The sequence below is a fragment of the Salmo salar genome, chromosome 02 (assembly GCF_965601325.2).
Source record: "Salmo salar chromosome 02, fSalSal1, whole genome shotgun sequence".
Lineage (NCBI taxonomy): Eukaryota > Metazoa > Chordata > Actinopteri > Salmoniformes > Salmonidae > Salmo > Salmo salar.
In genome coordinates this window covers 89,180,243-89,202,307 of record NC_138292.1, presented here as the reverse complement: position 1 = coordinate 89,202,307, position 22,065 = coordinate 89,180,243, and the positions used below count along the sequence as shown (strand labels likewise).

Sequence of the window (22,065 nt, the reverse complement as noted above, 5' to 3'; positions counted from 1 at the left end):
CCCCACGGGGTGAGATCTTGCGTGGAGCCCCAGATCGAGGGAGATTATCAGTGGTCTTGTATGTCTTCCATTTCCTAATAATTGCTCCCACAGTTGATTTCTTCAAACCAAGCTGCTTACCTATTGCAGATTCAGTCTTCCCAGTCTGGTGCAGGTCTACAATTTTGTTTCTGGTGTCCTTTGACAGCTCTTTGGTCTTGGCCATAGTGGAGTTTGGAGTGTGACTGTTTGAGGTTGTGGACAGGTGTCTTTTATACTGATAACAAATTCAAACAGGTGCCATTAATACAGTTAACGAGTGGAGGACAGAGGAGCTTCTTAAAGAAGAAGTTACAGGTCTGTGAGAGCCAGAAATCTTGCTTGTTTGTAGGTGACCAAATACTTATTTTCCACCATAATTTGCAAATAAATTCATTAAAAATCCTACAATGTGATTTTCTGGATTTTTTTTCTCATTTTGTCTGTCATAGTTGACGTGTACCTATGATGAAAATTACAGGCCTCTCTCATCTTTTTAAGTGGGAGAACTTGCACAATTGGTGGCTGACTAAATACTTTTTTGCCCCACTGTAGCTACATTTTGAAGTGTTGCATTTTGATTCAAGTGGGTCACCAACGTGGTAAGTGTAACACAGCTCTTTTTGTGTTAGTCACTTTTTGTTAAATCACTGTTAAATCACATAAATAGTACTCATCCATTTGAATACTATTACCATCCACGTCACCAACGTGTTAAGTGTAACTCAACACAACACAACTTTCAATTCAGAGCCTGGGTTTTTCCATGATGCTAATATCCATATCATTTTCAAATCAATTGATAAAGGGGCAAACATTTTGGCTTCTACATTGTGACATTATTAAAATACTCCTAGTACAATGTTAAAACATTCTATATTTTGACATTAATTCATTGATATCATGAAACAACTCCATGTATTTTCTGATATTTGATCTGAGATCTTTTATAAGATTATCTCTCTGGTCACAGCTAAGAGGTTTCTCTCCTGTGTGTGTTCTCTGGTGTTGTACCAGGCTGTTTGACTGAGTAAAACTCTTCCCACATCGATTAGAGCTATACGATTTCTATTCTGTGTGTGTTCTCTGGTGTACTGTCAGAAGGCTTGATGTAACAAAATTCTTCCCACATTGATCACAGCTAAAATACTTCTCTCCTGTGTGTGTTCTCTGGTGTATCTTCAGATGGCTAGATTGAACAAAACTCTTCCCACATTGATCACAGCTATAGGGTTTCTCTCCTGTGTGTGTTCTCTGGTGTGATATCAGGTTGCTTAGCTGAGTAAAACTCTTCCCACATTGAGTACAGCTAAAAGGTTTCTCTCCTGTGTGTATTCTCTGGTGTAGAGTCAGATTTCTAAATGCAGTAAAACTCTTCCCACATTCATCACAGCTATAGGGTTTCTCTCCTGTGTGTGTTCTCTGGTGTGATATCAGGATGCCTAGCTGAGTAAAACTCTTCCCACATTGAGTACAGCTATAAGGTTTCTCACCTGTGTGTGTTCTCTGGTGTGCTATCAGGCTGCTTAGCTGAGAAAAACTCTTCCCACATTGATCACAGCTATAAGGTTTCTCTCCTGTGTGTGTTCTCTGGTGTGATATCAGGCTGGTTGAATGACCAAAACTCTTCCCACATTGATCACAGCTAAAAGGTTTCTCTCCTGTGTGTGTTCTCTGGTGTATCTTCAGATGGCTATATTGAACAAAACTCTTCCCACATTGATCACAGCCGTAAGGTTTCTCTCCTGTGTGTGTTCTCTGATGAATTTTAATGCCTGATGAGGTGAATCTCTTCCCACAGTCAGAGCAGCAGTGAGTTCTCTTCCCTGTGGGTTTCTGCAGGTGTTTCTTGAGGTGTTCTGATCTGGAGAGACTCTTCTCTGCCTCGTCAGCATCATGAGGTTGTTGAGGCTCCCCAGAGGATCCTCGATAGTCCCGTCTCTCTCCTGTGTGAACAACAAAGTCAGACAGATGGTTAATGGCCCAAAACAGCGGAAATCCACTGTAAAAGGTGATGCCAACAGCGTTGCCATGATGTTGTACAACAATTGACGTCTGTAATGAATGTTAAAGTTATTTGACAATTGTCTTAAAATGAGCAACAATAGTCATATTTAGTCTTGTTTTCACATTATTAGTAACATCCATGATTGCAGGCTAGAAATAAGTTAAAGTTGTTGAAACCCTAAGCAGTGTGGCAGACGACTTTTGGTCTCCAATATAGGCCCCTTTCTGTGTTTGCTAAAATTGCGGCACGAGGGCAATTTGGTTGTAGAAACTCCTCCCTGCTAATGAGGAAACCGATAGTTATGGATGTACTATATCTGGTAATAAGGAAACAACTAGTTATGGATGTAGTATATCTGGTAATGGGGAAACCACTAGTTATGGATGTAGTATATCTGGTAATGAGGAAACCACTAATTATGGATGTAGTATATCTGGTAATGAGGAAACAACTAGTTATGGATGTAGTATATCTGGTAATGAGGAAACACCTAGTTATGGATGTAGTATATCTGGTAATGAGGAAACCACTTGTTATGGATGTAGTATATCTGGTAATGAGGAAACCACTAGTTATGGATGTAGTATATCTGGTAATGAGGAAACCACTAGTTATGGATGTAGTATATCTGCATGGAGCAAAAATGGTGAGCAAAGATTTTAGTTTTTCACAATGCATTCAGAATATGACAGCGCAAGATCAGGAGTGCTACTCAAGGAAACTCACATTAAGTTCTGTGTCTATTCACTAATTCACCACTGTGGGGGAAAACTCAGGGGAGTTCTCATAGGCTGACAGGAAATATTGCCTCCTTTTCCAGGTTGCTTATGAGTGCATTTCACATTACTTTGGATTATAATTGTAAGGCTCGCTTGAATCACCTGCTTAATATGTTTGTGTTATTGTCGCAAATCAACAGCTTTATACTTAAAAAACACTTCAACCAGTAAAATGCTCTTTGGCTAGCTTTGCCATCAGCCTGACAATGAGGATTTGTACACCAAGTGTTTGCCAAATTGGCCCATAACTTCACCTAACAATAACATAGACCTACTGTAGGACCCATAACTTCACCTAACAACAACACAGATCTACAGTAGGACCCATAACTTCACCTAACAACAACACAGACCTACTGTAGGACCCATAACTTCACCTAACAACAACACAGACCTACTGTAGGACCCATAACTTCACCTAACAACATAGACCTACTGAAGGACCCATAGCTTCACCTAACAACAACACAGACCTAGGACTATATATTTAATATTTCAGGTGAAACATGGAAACTAAAATGTATTTGTCATGACATTTCATAACCTGATCACCAGATAATTTTGTGAATAATCCCACTAGGCTACTCTGTAATGTGTTGTCATTCTAAATGTCCTGAATAAAGGAAAATAGCTCTGTGTGTTGTACAATAGCCTATCCATCAAGGAACAGTTCTCTACACATTATGAGCTAAGTATCTCTGTGTCCAGACAGACTAATGAGACCCTACAGTAAATCAAGCAGACAATAACACATTATAAACACCAATTTGTTAGGTAGGGCTAGGGGGCAGTATTGACACGGCTGGATAAAAAACATACCCGATTTAATCTGGTTACCACTCCTACCCAGTAACTAGAATATGCATATACTTATTACATATGGATAGAAAACACCCTAAAGTTTCTAAAACGGTTTGAATGGTGTCTGTGAGTATAATAGAACTCAAATGGCAGGTCAAAACCTGAGAGATTCCTTTACAGGAAGTGGCCTGTCTGACCATTTCTTGAACTTCTTTTCCATCTCTATCTTTTACTAAGGATCTCTGCTCTTCCCACGTCTTCCATAGGCTCTCAGAGCCCGGGAAAAAACAGAATGTCGTCATTCCAGCCCCAGGCTGAAACACATTATCGCCTTTCTCAAGTGGCCGATCAAGGGACTCTGGGCTTATGCGCATGACCCGACCGCCCCCGCCTTTGTGATTTTTTCCTCTGTTTGCCGAAAAGGAGATTCCCTGTCGGAATATTATCGCTTTTCTACGAGAAAAATGGCGTAAAAATTGATTTTAAACAGCGGTTGACATGCTTCGAAGTACGGTAATGGAATATTTAGAATTTTATTGTCACGAATTGCGCCATGCGCGCGACACTTCTTTACCATTTCGGAGAGTGTCTGGAACGCACGAACAAAACGCCGCTATTCGGATATAACGATGGATTATTTTGGACCAAACCAACATTTGTTATTGAAGTAGCAGTCCTGGGAGTGCATTCTGACGAAGACAACAAAAGGTAATCAAACTTTTATAATAGTAAATATGATTATGGTGAGTGCTAAACTTGCCGGGTGTCTAAATAGCGAGCCCGTGATGCCTGGGCTATGTACTTAGAATATTGCAAAATGTGCTTTCACCAAAAAGCTATTTTAAAATCGGACATATCGAGTGCATAGAGGAGGTCTGTATCTATAATTCTTAAAATAATTGTTATGCTTTTTGTGAACGTTTATCGTGAGTAATTTAGTAAAATGTTAGCGAATTCCCCGGAAGTTTGCATAGATCAGGTATGCTAGTTCTGAACGTCACATGCTAATGTAAAAAGCTGGTTTTTGATGTAAATATGAACTTTATTGAACAAAACATGCATGTATTGTATAACATAATGTCCTAGGGTTGTCATCTGATGAAGATCATCAAAGGTGAGTGCTGCATTTAGCTGTCTTCTGGGTTTTGGTGACATTATATGCTGGCTTGAAAAATGGGTGTCTGATTATTTCTGGCTTGGTACTCTGCTGACATAATCTAATGTTTTGCTTTCGTTGTAAAGCCTTTTTGAAATCGGACAGTGTGGTTAGATTAACGAGAGTCTTGTCTTTAAAAAGCTGTAAAATAGTCATATGTTTGAGAAATTGAAGTAATAGGATTTTTAAGGTTTTGAAAATCGCGCCACAGGCTTAAAGTGGCTGTTACGTAGGTGGGACGAATTCGTCCCGCCTAGCCCAGAGAGGATAACTGTCTTTACCAGAGTAATGAATGAAGAAGCACTTTGGTTGTTGTTGCATGTCGTGATGTTTGTCACGTGACTGTCATTCAGAAAATTATTTCCTGGATCAGCTGATGATAGTTGAACATGTGACTAACTAAACAGCTACAGTATTATGTGTAATTATTGAAGATTCGCGTTAATGACAGTATCCATTTGGGTGTTTCAATAAAGTTAAAGTGACTCTTGGTTAGAACCACTGGATTTAGCAAACTGAAATGATTTAGGATTTATTTATTTTCCCACAGGGAACAGTAATTATAGTCATAAAGTTACACTCCCTTTCAGTCGGTCAACTTCAGAACAACATACTATGGGGAAATACAATCATTACCCATGCCGACCCAAATGGATACTAAATGAAACAGCCTATGGCAGACCACCCAGACCTGACCTCTTCAAGACGCGTCAGTTTTGTCAATTTATTCATTGTCTTTTGTTTGAAACACTCCTGTCAATGTTGAGTAAAGACGCACACCTGATTACACATATAGAAGTAGGACTAGTCTACCTGGCCTGTGTGCAAATGTAGGCCTATAAATGTGCCCATTTGGGGATGTCTGATAGTATTTCTGATTGTCTTAATGCACCACCACTAATGAGTTGTGGAGCTTCTCAAAGTAATTTTTTTCTTCACCTCAAACAGCAAGTAAACAAAGTCTAATCAAAATCAACTGCGAATGACAATAGTTCCTCAAAGTATTTTCGTAAAATATTTACAGCTCTGTCCCTTTCGATAACCACTCAGCATGAAAGGGAAACATGTAATGCTCTGATCCTGTGGAAATGTCATAAAATACCTGATTACTTTTTATCCTTTGCACAAATAGCCTACAGCTGTGTCTGTCCAGAACTCACTGGAGCAGGAAACTGAGGGCCTAGAATATTTAGTAAAAAGATTTAGTTAAAAAAAATCACACATTAGTTCAACAACTGCAGAGTTTATGTCCCTGTTTTATAAGATAGTACTCACTGTATTTACTGGTGTTAATCAGATCAATGTCCCTGTTTTATAAGATAGTACTCAGTGTATTTACTGGTGTTAATCAGATCAATGTCCCTGTTTTATTAGATAGTACTCACTGTATTTACTGGTGTTAATCAGATCAATGTCCCTGTTTTATTAGATAGTAATCACTGTACTTACTGGTGTTAATCAGTTCTCCAGTCTTCTCATCTTCGTCCTCCTCTAGTGTGACAGTAATCTCCCCCTCTTCATCCTTCATTCCAAAAACGTCTTCATCTTCTTTCACTTCATCCTCCACTCCAAAGACTGCATCTTCCTCCTCTTCTTTCACTGTAACATCCTCCTCCTCTTTCACTCTGAAAGCGTCTTCCTCTTCTTTCTCTGTAACGTCTTTCTCTTCTTCTTTCACGGTAACAGTCTCACCCTCTACTTGTTTTTGTATTGTAACAGCCTCCTCTTCCTCCTCCTCTTTGACGAGAGCTTCTTTCTCCGACCAACAGACCTCCTCTTCTTTAACAGGAGGATAGTAGCTTAGTGAACTCATGGTCGGGGATGTTAGCTAGTTAGCATTAGCGACTAGACTAGTTCTAACTTAACCAGCCAGCTAGCTGACTTACAACGTAAATATTACATCAAATGGGGTAGCTAGTTGTTTCCACATAAGTATGTTTAAATCTTAGTGGCAATTAAACCACGAAATTGCCTAAAGAACTTGAATGTTCCGACTTTGTTGGCTAGCGATCTACCGAGGTGGCTGCAGTTGTTGAAGAAGCGTTCCGTCCACTAGATTATACGTCACACTAGAAACATCGCCTGAAAGACACATATCGCCACCTGCTGTCTGGAGGGAAGAAACGCAGTTGAGGAGGGACAACTTTTGTTCTTCTTCATTGAATTATAATATTATAAAGCAGTTTAGGGAAACGTTTTTTCCTCTACATTAAATAAGAATATTATATCAACACGTACAAAGAGCAACAAGTGTTGTTTGATTAGTTCCGATTTTTCATGAGAATTTAAAACAAACTCTACATCTACTCCACATCTGTATTTCTGATTCAGTCAAATAACTAAATATCAAAATAAGCACCTAGTTATTGATACCCTTGATAAATATTAGCTAAAATTAATGTATAAAATAAATAAATTAACTTTTCCCACTACCAGGATATTTTAGCCCAAAACCTGGTTACCTCTGCTAGGAGGCTGAAACTTGGCCATAAGTGGATGTTTCAGCAAGACACATCAACATCAACGAAGAAATGGTTAATTGGGCATAAAATCAACATTTTTTTATGGCCATCTCAGTCTTCGGACTTGAACTCCATTGAAAACCTGTGGTTTGAATTGAACAGGGCAGTCCATAAGACAGACTAAATAAAACAAAGACCTGGAGAGATTCTGTATGGAGGAATGGTCTAAGATCCCATTTAATGTATTCTATAATGTCATAAAACATTTCAGTGTCGTTATCCTCCCAAGGGGAGGGTGCTGGAGTATTGAAAACATGGGCGGCAATAATTCAGACCCCAACCTTTTGAGAATTACATGTTAAACTTAATCTCTTTCTCTGAGCAATTGTATTAGTATAAAATAATATAATTTCCCTTTATTTTTCACATACAATGTAGATCAGTAATTGAATTCTTTATTTTATAGAGTCGTTTTTGCTCATCTTTATCAAGGGTGTCAACAATTTTGCCCCCCACTGTACCTCCATATTGCTGCTACATGGTGTAACAATACATCATGTAGATGTATATAATGAACAGACTAGGTCTTTACTGCTCCTACATGGTGTAACAATACATCATGTAGATGTATATAATGAACAGACTAGGTCTATACTGCTCCTACATGGTGTAACAATACATCATGTAGATGTATATAATGAACAGACTAGGTCTATACTGCTCCTACATGGTGTAACAATACATCATGTAGATGTATATAATGAACAGAATAGGTCTATACTGCTCCTACATTTACATTTACATTTTAGTCATTTAGCAGACGCTCTTATCCAGAGCGACTTACAAATTGGTGCATTCACCTTATAATATCCAGTGGAACAACCACTTTACAATAGTGCATCTAAATCTTTTAAGGGGGGGGTTAGAAGGATTACTTTATCCTATCCCAGGTATTCCTTGAAGAGGTGGGGTTTCAGGTGTCTCCGGAAGGTGGTGATTGACTCCGCTGTCCTGGCGTCGTGAGGGAGCTTGTTCCACCATTGGGGTGCCAGAGCACATGGTGTAGCAATACATCATGTAGATATATACTACCGTTCAAAAGTTTGTGGTCACTTATAAATGTCCTTGTTTTTTAAAGAAAGCACATTTTTCATCCATTCAAATAATAATAAAATTTATCAGAAATACAGTGTAGACATTGTTAATGTTGTAAAAAATATTTAAAAAATAAATTAAACAAATTCACCTTTATTTAACCAGGTGGCCAGTTGAGAACAAGTTCTCATTTCCAACTGCGACCTGGCCAAGATAAAGCAAAGCAGTGCGACACAAACAACAACTTGTTCTTTAACAAAGCTTTTGTAACCAGTGATGTTGCATAACAATCAGGCAGTAGAACAACAATAATCATCACCCTCTTGACCAATCTTCCCTCCCCTTAACATTGGGGTGATTCAGACCCTGTCAGAGTACCAGGTGGACATTGGGGTGATTCAGACCCTGTCAGAGTACCAGGTGGACATTCCTGCCAGTGTACCAGGTGGACATTGGGTTTGATTCAGACCCTGCCAGGTGGACATTGGGTTTGATTCAGACCCTGCCAGTGTACCAGGTGGACATTGGGTTTAATTCAGACCCTGCCAGTGTACCAGGTGGACATTGGGTTGATTCAGACCCTGTCAGTGTACCAGGTGGACATTGGGTTTGATTCAGACCCTGCCAGTGTGCTAGGTGGACATTGGGTTTGATTCAGACCCTGCCAGTGTACCAGGTGGACATTGGGTTTGATCCAGACCCTGTCAGTGTACCAGGTGGACATTGGGTTTGAACAAGACCCTGTCAGTGTACCAGGTGGACATTGGGTGTGATTCAGACCCTGCCAGCATGGCCAGAATTGTGTTCCTAGGTCAGTAACTTATAACCACAGAACCACCCCAGACCTTTCAATCATGCATGACTAAAAACACCTAAGTATTAGATTTACTGCCATGGTCTAGTTTCTCATCGCCTCAGACACCATTCACAATGCTGGCAAAGGTACGAGTAAAACATTACATATTTTTTCCTAACCATTCACAATGCTGGCAAAGGTACGAGTAAAACATTAAATATTATTTCCTAATTGTAAAAAATTCCCCACTCCTTTAAAAAAATATTACAAATCATTTCAGACTCAAATATGTCATTTTAAATAGCTCAATTCAATTCAGCTGGGCCTTTTTAACACAGTCAGTTGTTCCTGCTGTAGATGTTATGCCTTTGTACAGATCTAGGATCAGTTCTCCTCCACAATGCATATACAGTACCGGTCAATTGTTTGGACACACCTCCAAATTCAATGTTATTTCTTTATTTTAACTATTATCTACATTGTACAATAATAGTGAAGACATCAAAACTATGAAATAACTCACATGGAATCATGTAGTAACCCCAAAAAATGTTAAACAAATCAAAATATAGTCTATACTTTATATTCTCCAAGTTTATCATTTTAAAAGGCTAATTGATCATTAGAATACACTTTTGCAATTATGTTAGCACAGCTGAAAACTGTTGTTCTGATTAAAGAAGCAATAAAACTGTCCTTCTTTAAACTAGTTGAGTATGTGGAGCATCAGCATTTGTGGGTTCGTTAACAGGCTCAAAATGGCCAGAAACAAATAACTTCCTTTTGAAAAACGTTAGTCTATTCTTTTTCTGAGAAATGAAGGCTATTCCATGTGAGAAATTGCAAAGAAACTGAAGATCTCGTACAAAGCTATGTACTACTCCCTTCACAGAACAGCGCAAACTGGCGCAAACTGGCTCTAACCAGAATAGAAGTAGGCCCCAGTGCACAACTGAGCAAGAGGACAAGTACATTAGTGTCTAATTTGAGAAACAGACGCCTCACAAGTTTTCAACTGGAAGCTTTATCAAATAGTACCCGCAAAACATCAGTCTCAATGTCAACAGTGAAGAGGCGACTCCGGGATGTTGGCCTTCTAGGCAGAGTTGCAAAGAAAAATCCATATCTCAGACCGTTTAAAAAAAAAAAAAAGATTAAGATGGGCAAAATAACACAGACATTGGGCAGAGGAAGATTGGAAAGAAGTGTTATGGACAGACAAATCTAAGTTTGAGGTGTTCGGATCACAAACAAGAACATTTGTGAGATGCAGAAAAAATGAAAAGATGCTGGAGGAGTGCTTGACGCCTTCTGTCATCATGGTGGAGGCAATGTGATGGTCTGGGGGTGCTTTGGTGGTGGTAAAGTGGGAGATTTATACAGGGTAAAAGGGATCTTGAAGAAGGACGGCTATCACTCCATTTTGCAATGCCATAACCTATGGAGAGTGCTTAATTGGAGCCAATTTCCTCCTACAACAGGACAATGACCCAAAGCACAGCTCCAAACTATGCAAGAACTATTTAGGGAAGAAACAGTCAGCTGGTATTCTGTCTATAATGGAGTGGTCAGCACAGTCACTGGATCTTAACCATATTGAGCTGTTGTGGTGAGCAGCTTGGTCATATGATACGTAAGAAGTGCCCATCAAGCCAATCCAACTTGAGGGAGGTGCTTCAAGAAGCATGGGGTGAAATCTCTTTAGATTACCTCAACAAACTGACAACTAGAATGCCAAAGGTCTGCAAGGCTGTAATTGCTGCAAATGGAGGATTCTTTGACGAAAGCAAAGTTTGAAGGACACAATTATTATTCCATTTATAAATCATTATTTATAACCTTGTCAACGTCTTGAATATATTTCCTATTCATTTTGCAACTAATTTCATGTATGTTTTCGTGGAAAACAAGGACATTTCTAATTGAGCCCAAACTTTTGAACGGTAATGTAGGTTCAACAGATTTGAGCAACACAGAATTTAGAACAGTCACATTATTATAGATGACGTCCCACACGCCCTAGAGCGTGCACAGCGTAGCAGCATAGCCTTTATGTCATCTACTAAACCACTGGCCGTGTTCGAGAGCATCAAATCCATGCTGCATTGTGGGTAAATGGTGACTGGCTGACTGATTTCTAAATAATAATGAGTAGTTATTTATGATGTAAGGTGATTTGTAGATCAGTCAGTTGGCAGTCGCCTGTAGTGTCGAACAAGCCCAATACCAAACCAATCAGGTGGTTGTTCGGTGAAATGAAGCTTCAGATGTCATTGATGACGTGCTGCTGATAAAGTGATACAGGCATCGGTACACTGCTTTGAAGATTACTGCTAAGCGATTTGGACGCAGGCCTCGTAGCTCCGGTATCAAAAGTAACATCCCTACTGACAACAAGGCACCAGAGCCTACCGTGCTAATGCGTTCCCACTAGATATCACAACCACACAGTATATGAAAGCATGAGGTGTGGCTAACTTTTGCTAGCTGGAGCTAGCTACCGAGCTAGCATACAAACTCTGTAGCACAGAGTAGATCCTCCATATGACGTTGAGAAATAGTGCATTGTGGGTAGTTTAGAAGATATCCAGAAACGAGTTAAGAAATATGTAACAACGCAAAAACATAACTGTTTGTACTTATAGGTAACCAGATCGTGACTACAACTCAGTTACTAAGTCTTTAACCACACTGTGTTGTTACACTGGTGAGTAAAAACTCATGCTTCCTACCATTTAACTTTTTGTCTGAACATTATAATATACATTTTATTCAACTGCGTTACCCACCCCAGTCAGCAGACGGCGGTCTGGGAATTTAAGGCGATGCTGTTGTTGTGACGTATAATGTAGTGGACGGAACGCTTCTTTCAACAGCAGCAACAGTTAGTCAGCCACCTCGGTAGCTTGCTAGACAAAATAGCCGAACCAATAAAGCTCTTTAGACGCTTTAGTGTATATTAGACACTGTGTTTAAAACCCACTACTGTCGTCTAGTTAGTTATCCGATTTAGTTTAATATTTACGGTGTTGTTGTTATGAGTCAGCTAGCGGGCTGGTTAAGTTAGCATTAGCCTAGCTAGCTAACATCCCCGACCATAAGTTACTCTCAAGTAGAGGGTGAGGCTGTTACCGTGAAAGAAGAGAATGACGCGTTCAGAGTGAATGAGGAGGAGGATGTTACAGTAAAAGAAGAGGAGGAAGAGGATGATGCGTTCAGAGTGAAAGAAGTAAGAAAAAAAGTTTTCCCTCCTCAACTGCGTTTCCTCCCTCCAGACAGCAGATGGCGATATGTGTCTTTCAGGCGATGTTTCTAGTGTGACGTATAATCTAGTGGACGGAACGCTTCTTCAACAACTGCAGCCACCTCCGTAGCTCGCTAGCCAACAAAGTCGGAACATTCAACTTCTTTAGACAATTCCGTGGTTTATTTGCCACTGTGATTTAAACATACTTATGTGGAAACAACTAGCTACCCCATTTAATTGAATATTTACGTTGTAAGTCAACTAGCTGGCTGGTTAAGTTAGCATTAGCCTAGCTAGCTAACATCCCCGACCATGAGTTCACTAAGCTACTCTCCTCCTGCTAAAGAAGAGGTCTGCTGGACGGAGGAAGAAGCTCTCGTCAAAGAGGAGGAGGAAGAGGAGGCTGTTTCAATACAAAAAGAAGTAGAGGGTGAGGCTGTTACAGTGAAAGAAGAAAAGGAAGCCGTTTCAGTGAAAGAAGAGAAAGACGTTTCAGTGAAAGAAGAGGAAGACTCGTTCAGAGTGAAAGAGGCGGAGCATGTTACAGTAAAAGAAGAGGAGGAAGAGAAAGAGGAGGATGCAGTTTTTGGAGTGAAGGAGGAAGAGGGGGAGATGACTGTTACATCGAAGGAGGAGGAAGAAGAGGAGGAAACTGGATATCTAGGCCCGGTTTCCCAAACGCATCTTAAGGCGTCCAATGGTACTAACGATGAACTTAGCCATAAGATGGTTTTGAGAAACCGTTCCCTGATTAACACTAGTAAGTACTGTCTTAAATACAGAGGTACAAACTGCAGTTGTTGAACTGATGTTTGGTGTTAAAGCGGAAATCTGCAATCGCTACACCCATATTGTGACTTTTAAATTATTTATGTATAGCCATTGATTCTTGAAGGATATAACACATGCCTCATGAGCTTAGTTCAACTGTTGTACCCCATCAGAAGGCCAAATATTTTACTCCAATGTCTAGAAACAATGTAAATCAACACTGCATAGCCTCAACATGGTTAAAACTATAATGTTGTTATCATGGATGGTCAGTCCTTGCATCCATAGGTCTGTCTATGAATTTGAAAGTAGTTACATTTCTCCAACCCCATCATCTTACTACCAAAACAGTGGTGGAATGACAGATTTGTTATTGTTTGAACTGCAGATTGCTGGGTTGTGTGGGTTTTTTAAACAGTAACAAAATGGCTGCCCAGAGACTTGGTTTGGTAAACAGCTGAGGGATGGGGGAAGGAGAAATGTAACCACTCTCAAATTCATAGAGAAAGCTGTTGTAGAAACCGTAACTCAACACCTAGCGACCTCTTCAAGAAGTTCAGACATCTTGGCGTAACAGTTATAAGGTGTTGGCTTGACAGTCAGTGGACCCAGGTTTGACTTCAGCTCAGGGCTACCACCTGAATTCACTACACTACGAATACAAAGACTGGCCATCCATGATGTCATAATGAGAGTTTAACCAGGTTTCTAGGATATATAGTATATTCTAGAATTCATCCATGATGTCATAATGAGAGTTTAACCTCTCTGGGCTAGGCGGGACGAATTCGTCCCACCTACGCAACAGCCAGTTGAATCCCGTGGTGTGATTTTCAAATACCTTAGAAATGCTATTACTTCAATTTCTCAAACAAATGACTATTTTACAGCATTTTAAAGACAAGACTCTCGTTAATCTAACCACACTGTCTGATTTCAAAAAGGCTTTACAACGAAAGCAAAACATTAGATTATGTCAGCAGAGTACCCAGCCAGAAATAATCAGACACCCATTTTTCAAGCTAGCATATAATGTCACATAAACCTAGAAGACAGCTAAATGCAGCACTAACCTTTGATGATCTTCATCAGATGACAATCCTAGGACATTATGTTATACAATACATGCATGTTTTGTTCAATCAAGTTCATATTTATATCAAAAACCAGCTTTTTACATTAGCATGTGACGTTCAGAACTAGCATACCCCCCGCAAACTTCCGGGGAATTTACTAAATTACTCACGATAAACGTTCACAAAAAACATAACAATTATTTTAACCTGTTGAGGGTAGGGGGCAGTATTGACACGGCTGGATAAAAAACGTACCCGATTTAATCTGGTTACTACTCCTGCCCAGTAACTAGAATATGCATATAATTATTGGCTTTGGATAGAAAACACTCCAAAGTTTCTAAAACTGTTTGAATGGTGTCTGTGAGTATAACAGAACTCAAATGGCAGGTCAAAACCTGAGAGATTCCTTTACAGGAAGTGGCCTGTCTGACCATTTATTGTCTTTCTTTGACATCTCTTTCAAAAACGTAGGATCTCTGCGGTAACGTGACACTTCCCACGGCTCCAATAGGCTCTCAGAGCCCGGGAAAAACCTGAATGTCGTCATTCCAGCCCCAGGCTGAAACACAATTCGTCCCGCCTAGCCCAGAGAGGTTAAGAATTATAGATACAGAACTCCTCTATGCACTCGATATGTCCGATTTTAAAATAGCTTTTCGGTGAAAGCACATTTTGCAATATTCTCAGTAGATAGCCCGGCATCACAGGGCTAGCTATTTAGACACCCATGGATAGACAGGCTAGAAATGTTTTAATTTCAACAACAAAAAATTAAGCTTGCCACCAAGTTTAGCACTCACCAAAATCAGATTTACTATAAGAAAAATGTTATTACCTTTGCTGTCTTCGTCAGAACGCACTCCCAGGACTTCTACTTCAATAACAAATGTTGGTTTGGTTCAAAATAATCCATAGTTATGTTCAAATATCCTCTGTTTTGTTCGTGCGTTCAAGACACTATCCGAATGGTAAAGAAGGGTGACGCGCACGACGCATTTCGTGACAAAACATTTATAAATATTCCATTACCGTACTTCGAAGCATGTCAACCGCTGTTTAAAATCAATTTTTATGCCATTTTTCGCGTAAAAAAGCGATAATATTCCGACCGGGAATCTGTGTTTAGGTTCAAAGACGATAGAAAATAAAAACATGGGGTCGACTCGTGCACGCGCCTCAGCCCATTGTCCTCTGATAGAGCACTTGCCAAAAGCGCTAATGTGTTTCAGCCTGGGGCTGGAATTACATCATTCAGCTTTTTCCCGCCTTCTGAGAGCCTATGGGAGCCGTAGGAAGTGTCACGTTACAGCAAAGATCCTCAGTCTTCAATAAACAGAGTCGAGAAGCTCAAGGAATGGTCAGACAGGCCACTTCCTGTAAGGAATCTTCTCAGGTTTTTGCCTGCCATATGAGTTCTGTTATACTCAGACACCATTCAAACAGTTTTAGAAACTTTAGGTTGTTTTCTATCCAAAGCCAATTATTACATGCATATTCTAGTTACTTGGAAGGAGTAGTAACCAGATTAAATCGGGTATGTTTTTTATCCGGCTGTGCAAATACTGCCCCCATCCCCAACAGGTTAGGTTTAAGAAATAAATCCGAGCCTCACGCTCATCACCTGTAGAAGGCGGGGCTTCCAGCGAGGCGTGGATTTAATAGTATGTTGTACCTAGTTTTCCTCCTTCAGGGAACAGTAGTTATAGTCATAACGTTACGCTTGTCATATGATGAACTTCAACTTAAATACGGGATCTTGCTGTCTGACAGTTTTTTTGTATTCTGAAATGCACTCGAACTATGTATCATTTAGTGGCTCCTTATGTTACGCTGGGAAAACAGTTTTCGTGGGCACAGAAATACTAAATAATTTCAGAGTTTGCTAAATCCAATGGTTTTTAACTGAGAGTCATCTTGTAATCCAAGATGGCGTAGCAGTAAGATGTGTTTGTTGTAAATGTTATGATTTTTTTCATCTTTTTGTATATATTGCAATATATTTCAATCTCTTTTTCCATGTTTAAATTAAATATACCTTCCGGCAACACGTCTCACCCAATGTGATACGGATCTGCTTTTTTTTAGACCTTATAGCTAGAACCTCCATCAGAAGCTAGCCATCAGAAGCTAACCAGCTAATTAGCTACTAGCTATTTAGTCATTGTTAGCCACTGCTAGCGGCCTTTACCTTTTTAGCTCAGACACCAGTCGCTTTTAACCTGGATAATACCTGCCAGTCTGCACAGCGCGATATCATCCCTGAGCATATCGGACTGTTTTTCTCCATTACATCACCGCATTTCTCCATTACATCACCGTATTCCTGCTGTAAGCTCTGGACCATTACACCAGATAATCGCAGCTTCATAGCTGCTACCGATTGGCCCAGCCCCGAAGCTAGCCTTGAGCCAGGCCCATCTCCCGGCCTGCTCAGTGGACCCTATGATCACTCGGCTACACAGCTGATGCCTCCCGGACTCTTCACTAAGACGACTAGAAGCCACTACATCACCGGATTCCTGCCGTAAATTCTGTACCTTTGCACCGGATTGGCTATAGTGGCTAATTCCCATGTCCCGAAGCTAGCACCAGTTAGCCTCGAGCCAGGTGCATCTCCCGGCTACCAAACAAAATTATTCCAGCTACAATACATCTTGCCAATTGGCCTTGACCCTTTGTCGACATGGAGCACCGCCGATCCATCACGACTGGTCTGCCGACGCAATTCCGTTCGATGTGCCCTCAACCGGCCTTTTCCAGACGTCGATGATGCCCTTGTCCCGAAGCTAGCACCAGTTAGCCTCGAGCCAGGCGCATCTCCCGGCTAGCGTATTAACGACTACCTAACGGCTTCCCTGTTTCATATATTCCTGTTCACTGGACCCTATGATCACTTGGCTACATAGCTGATGCCTGCTGGACTGTTAATTAATCCAGGTACTCCATTTTGTTTCTGTCGGCCCCAGCCTCAAACTCAGGCCCTGTGTGTAGTTAACCGACCCTCTCTGCCCATTCATCGCCATTTTACCTGTTGTTGTTGTCTTAGCTGATTAACCGTTGTCTTACCCGTTGTCTTAGCTAGCTCTCCCAATCAACACCTGTGATTGCTCTATGCCTCGCTTTATGTCTCTCTGTCAATATGCCTTGTATACTGTTGTTTAGGGTAGTTATCATTGTTTTATTTTACCGCGGAGCCTCTCGTCCGGCTCAACATGCCTCAGATAACTCGTTTGTCCCACCTCCCACACATGCGGTGACCTCACCTGGCATAACTGGTGCCTCCAGAGATGCAACCTCTCTTATCGGCACTCAACACCTAGGTTTACCTCCACTGTACACGCACCCTACCATACCCCTGTCTGTACATTATGCCTTGAATCTTTCCTACCACGCCCAGAAATCTGCTCTTTTTATTCTCTGTTCCCAACACACTAGACGACCAGTTCTGATAGCCTTTAGCCGTACCCTCATCCTACTCCTCTGTTCCTCGGGTGATGTAAAGGTTAACCCAGGCCCTGTGTGTCCCCAGGCGCTCTCATTTGTTGACTTCTGTTACCGTAAAAGCCTTGGTTTCATGCATGTTAACATCAGAAGCCTCCTCCCTAAGTTTGTTTTACTCACTGCTTTAGCAACCTTGATGTCCTTGCCGTGTCTAAATCCTGGATTTGGAAGGCCACCAAGAATTCTGAAATATCCATCCCGAACGACAACATTTTCCGTCAAGATAGAACTGCCAAAGGGGGAGGAGTTGCAATCTACTGCAGAGTTGGCCCGCATAGTTCTGTCATACTTTCCAGGTCTATGCTCAAACAGTTCGAGCTTCTAATTAAAAAAAATTCATCTCTCCAGAAATGTCTCTCGCTGTTGCCGCCTGTTACAGATCCCCCTCAGTGCCCAGCTGTGCCCTGGACACCATATGTGAATCGATTGCCCCCCCCATCTATCTTCAGAGTTCGTTCTGTTAGGTGACCTAAACTGGGATATGCTTAACACCCTGGCCATCCTACAATCCAAGCTAGATGCCCTCAATCTCACACAAATTATCAAGGAACCCACCAGGTACAACCCTAAATCTGTAAACATGGGCACCCTCATAGATATTATCCTGACCAACTTGCCTTCCAAATACACCTCTGCTGTTTTCAATCAGGATCTCAGCGATCACTGCATCATTGTCTGCATCCGTTATGGGTCCGCGGTCAAACGACCACCCCTCATCACTGTCAAACGGTCCCTAAAACACTTCTGCAAGCAGGCCTTTCTAATCGACCTGGACTGGGTATCCTGGAAGGATATTGACTTCATCCCGTCAGTAGAGGATGCCTGGTTGTTCTTTAAAAGTGATTTCCTCACCAACTTAAATAAGCATGTCCCTTTCAAAAAATGTAGAACTAAGAACAGATATAGCCCTTGGTTCCCTCCAGACCTGACTGCCCTCAACCAGCACAAAAACATCCTGTGGCGTACTGCACTAGCATTGAATAGTCCCCGCGATATGCAACTTTTCAGAGAAGTCAGGAACCAATACACACAGTCAGTCAGGAAAGCAAAGGCAAGCTTTTTCAAACAGAAATTTGCAGCTCCCAACCCCCCGCAGCTACTTGCCCAAGCCTCCCCAGCATCTCCTTCACCCAAATTCAGATAGCTGATGTTCTGAAAGAGTTGCAAAACCTGGACCCGTACAAATCAGCTAGGCTTGACAATCTGGACCCTCTCTTTCTAAAATAATCCGCTGCCATTGTGGCAACCCCTATTACTAGTCTGTTCAACCTCTCTTTCGTATCGTCCGAGATTCCTAAAGATTGGAACGCTTCCGTGGTCATCTCCCTCTTCAAAGGGGGTGACACTCTTGAACCAAACTGTTACAGACTTATATCCATCATGCCCTGCCTTTCTAAAGTCTTCAAAAGCCAAGTTAACAAACAGATCACTGACCATTTTGAATCTCACCGTACCTTCTCCTCTGTGCAATCCGGTTTCCGAGCTGGTCACGGGTGCGCCTCAGGCACGCTCAAGGTACTAAACGATATCATAACCGCCATCGATAAAAGACAGTACTGTGCAGTCGTCTTCATCGACCTGGCCAAGGCTTTCGACTCTGTCAATCACTGTATTCTTATCGGCAGACTCAACAGCCTTGGGTTCTCAAATTACTGACTCGCCAGGTTCACCAACTACTTCTCAGATAGAGTTCAGTGTGTCAAATCGAAGAGCCTGTTGTCTGGACCTCTGGCAGTCTCTATGGGGGTACCACAGGGTTCAATTCTCGGACCGACTCTTTTCTTTGTATATACCAACGATGTTGCTCTTGCTGCGGGTGATTTCTTGATCCACCTCTACGCAGACGACGAAAATTTAATGCATGCTCTTCAACCAATCTTGTCTGCACCCGCCGCCTGACTAGCATCACTACTCTGGACGATTCTGACTTAGGTATTTGTTGTTGTCCACATATTCTAAGTGTCTGGTAAACTCTCCTTCCAGACTCATATTAAGAATCTCCAATCCAAAATTAAATCTAGAATCGGCTTCCTATTTCGCAAACAAAGCCTCCTTCACTCACGCTGCCAGACATACCCTCGTAAAACTGACTCTCTTATCGATCCTTGACTTCGGCGATGTCATTTTCAAAATAGCCTCCAACACTCTACTCAGCAAACTGGATGCAGTCTATCACAGTGCCATCCATTTTGTCACCAAAGCCCCATATAGCACCCACCACTGCGACCTGTATGCTCTCGTCGGCTGGCCCTTGCAAAAAATCTAAACCTGTTTTTGCTTTGGCATTATGGGGTATTGAGATGTCATTATGGGGTATTGTGATGTCACTATGGAGTATTGTGATGGCATTGTGGGGTATTGTGATGGCATTGTGGGGTATTGTGATGGCATTGTGATGGCATTGTGGGGTATTGTGATGGCATTATGGGGTATTGTGATGGCATTATGGGGTATTGTGATGGCATTATGGGGAATTGTGTGTAGATTGATGAGGAAAAAATGTATAATATAATACAATTTTAGAATAATGGGATGCACAGATATTAAATTTTTGGCCAATACCGATATCAATATCTTCTTTGCTAAAAAAAAACGATACCGATAACCGATATTTAAAATTTTTCCTGCCTTTTAAGCATTCTAGTACAGTTAAATAGTTAGCACACACACGGACGCAGCGGTCTAAGCCACTGCATCTGTAAAGTCCATGGAGAATAAGAACACCTCCTCCCAACTGCCCACTGCACTGAGGATAGGAAACTCTGTCACCACCGATAAGCCCACTATAATTGAGAATTTCAATAAGCATTTTTCTACGGCTGGCCATGCTTTCCACCTAACTACCCCTACTGCATTCAACAGCACTGCACCCCCCACAGCAACTCGCCCAAGCCTCCCCCATTTCTCCTTCTCCCAAATCCATTCAGCTGATGTTCTGAAAGAGCTGCAAAATCTGGACCCCTACAAATCAGCTGGGCTTGACAATCTGGACCCTTTCTTTCTAAAATTATCTGCCGAAATTATTGCAACCCCTATTACTAGCCTGTTCAACCTCTCTTTCGTGTCGTCTGAGATTCCCATAGATTGGAAAGCAGCTGCTGTCATCCCCCTCTTCAAAGGAGGTGACACTCTTGACCCAAATTGCTACAGACCTATATCCATCCTACCCTGCCTTTCTAAGGTCTTCGAAAGCCAAGTCAACAAACAGATTACCGACCATTTCGAATCCCACCGCACCCTCTCCGCTATGCAATCTGGTTTCAGAGCTGGTCATGGGTGCACCTCAGCCACGCTCAAGGTCCTAAACGACATCGTAACCGCCATCGATAAGAAACATTACTGTGCTGCCGTATTCATTGACCTGGCCAAAGCTTTTGACTCTGTTAATCACCACATCCTCATCGGCAGACTCAGTAGCCTTGGTTTCTCAAACGATTGCGTCGCCTGGTTCACCAACTACTTCTCTGACAGAGTTCAGTGTGTCAAATCGGAGGGCCTACTGTCTGGACCTCTGGCAGTCTCTATGGGGGTACCACAGGGTTCAATTCTTGGGCCAACTCTTTTCTCTGTATACATAAATGATGTCGCTCTTGCTGCTGGTGAATCTCTGATCCACCTCTACGCAGACGACACCATTCTGTACACTTCTGGCCCTTCTTTGGACACTGTGTTAACAACCCTCCAGACGAGCTTCAATGCCATTCAACTCTCCTTCCGTGGTCTCCAACTGCTCCTAAACACAAATAAAACTAAATGCATGCTCTTCAACCGATCGCTGCCTGCACCTGCCCGCCTGTCCAGCATCACTTCTCTGGACGGTTCTAACTTAGAATTTGTGGACAACTACAAATACCTAGGTGTCTGGTTAGACTGTAAACTCTCCTTCCAGACTCACATCAATCATCTCCAATCCAAAGTGAAATCTCGAATTGGCTTCCTATTTCGCAACAAAGCATCCTTCACTCATGCTGCCAAACATACCCTCGTAAAACTGACCATCCTACCAATCCTCGACTTCGGCGATGTCATTTACAAAATAGCTTCCAATACCCTACTCAACAAGCTGGATGCAGTCTATCACAGTGCCATCCGTTTTGTCACCAAAGCCCCATATACTACCCACCACTGCGACCTGTACGCTCTCGTTGGCTGGCCTTCGCTTCATAATCGTCGCCAAACACATTGGCTCCAGGTCATCTACAAGACTCTGCTAGGTAAAGTCCCCCCTTATCTCCGCTCACTGGTCACCATAGCAGCACCCACCTGTAGCACGCGCTCCAGCAGGTATATCTCTCTGGTCACCCCTAAAGCCAACTCCTCCTTTGGTCGTCTCTCCTTCCAGTTCTCTGCTG

The 22,065-nt window shown here is 41.7% G+C and overlaps 1 protein-coding gene across 1 annotated transcript; it reads right to left on the bottom strand.

Moving 5' to 3' along the window:
• Positions 1-544: 544 nt before the first annotated feature.
• On the bottom strand, positions 545-6,802 carry LOC145864038 (uncharacterized). Its single transcript, XM_082968971.1, has 2 exons — positions 6,212-6,802; positions 545-1,964 (listed from the first exon to the last, which is right to left on the bottom strand). Exons 1-2 carry the CDS (start codon positions 6,573-6,575, stop codon positions 1,087-1,089), a joined length of 1,242 nt encoding a protein of 413 aa, XP_082825097.1. The 5' UTR covers positions 6,576-6,802; the 3' UTR covers positions 545-1,086.
• Between the last annotated feature and the right edge of the window lie 15,263 nt (positions 6,803-22,065).

Coding starts and splice junctions, on each gene's coding strand:
- LOC145864038 (XM_082968971.1), bottom strand. CDS start 6,575: ATGAGTTCACTAAGCTACTATCCTCCTGTTAAAGAAGAGGAGGTCTGT. Junction 1,965..6,211: donor TGGAGAACTGATTAACACCA/GTAAGTACAGTG, acceptor TTGTTCACACAG/GAGAGAGACGGGACTATCGA.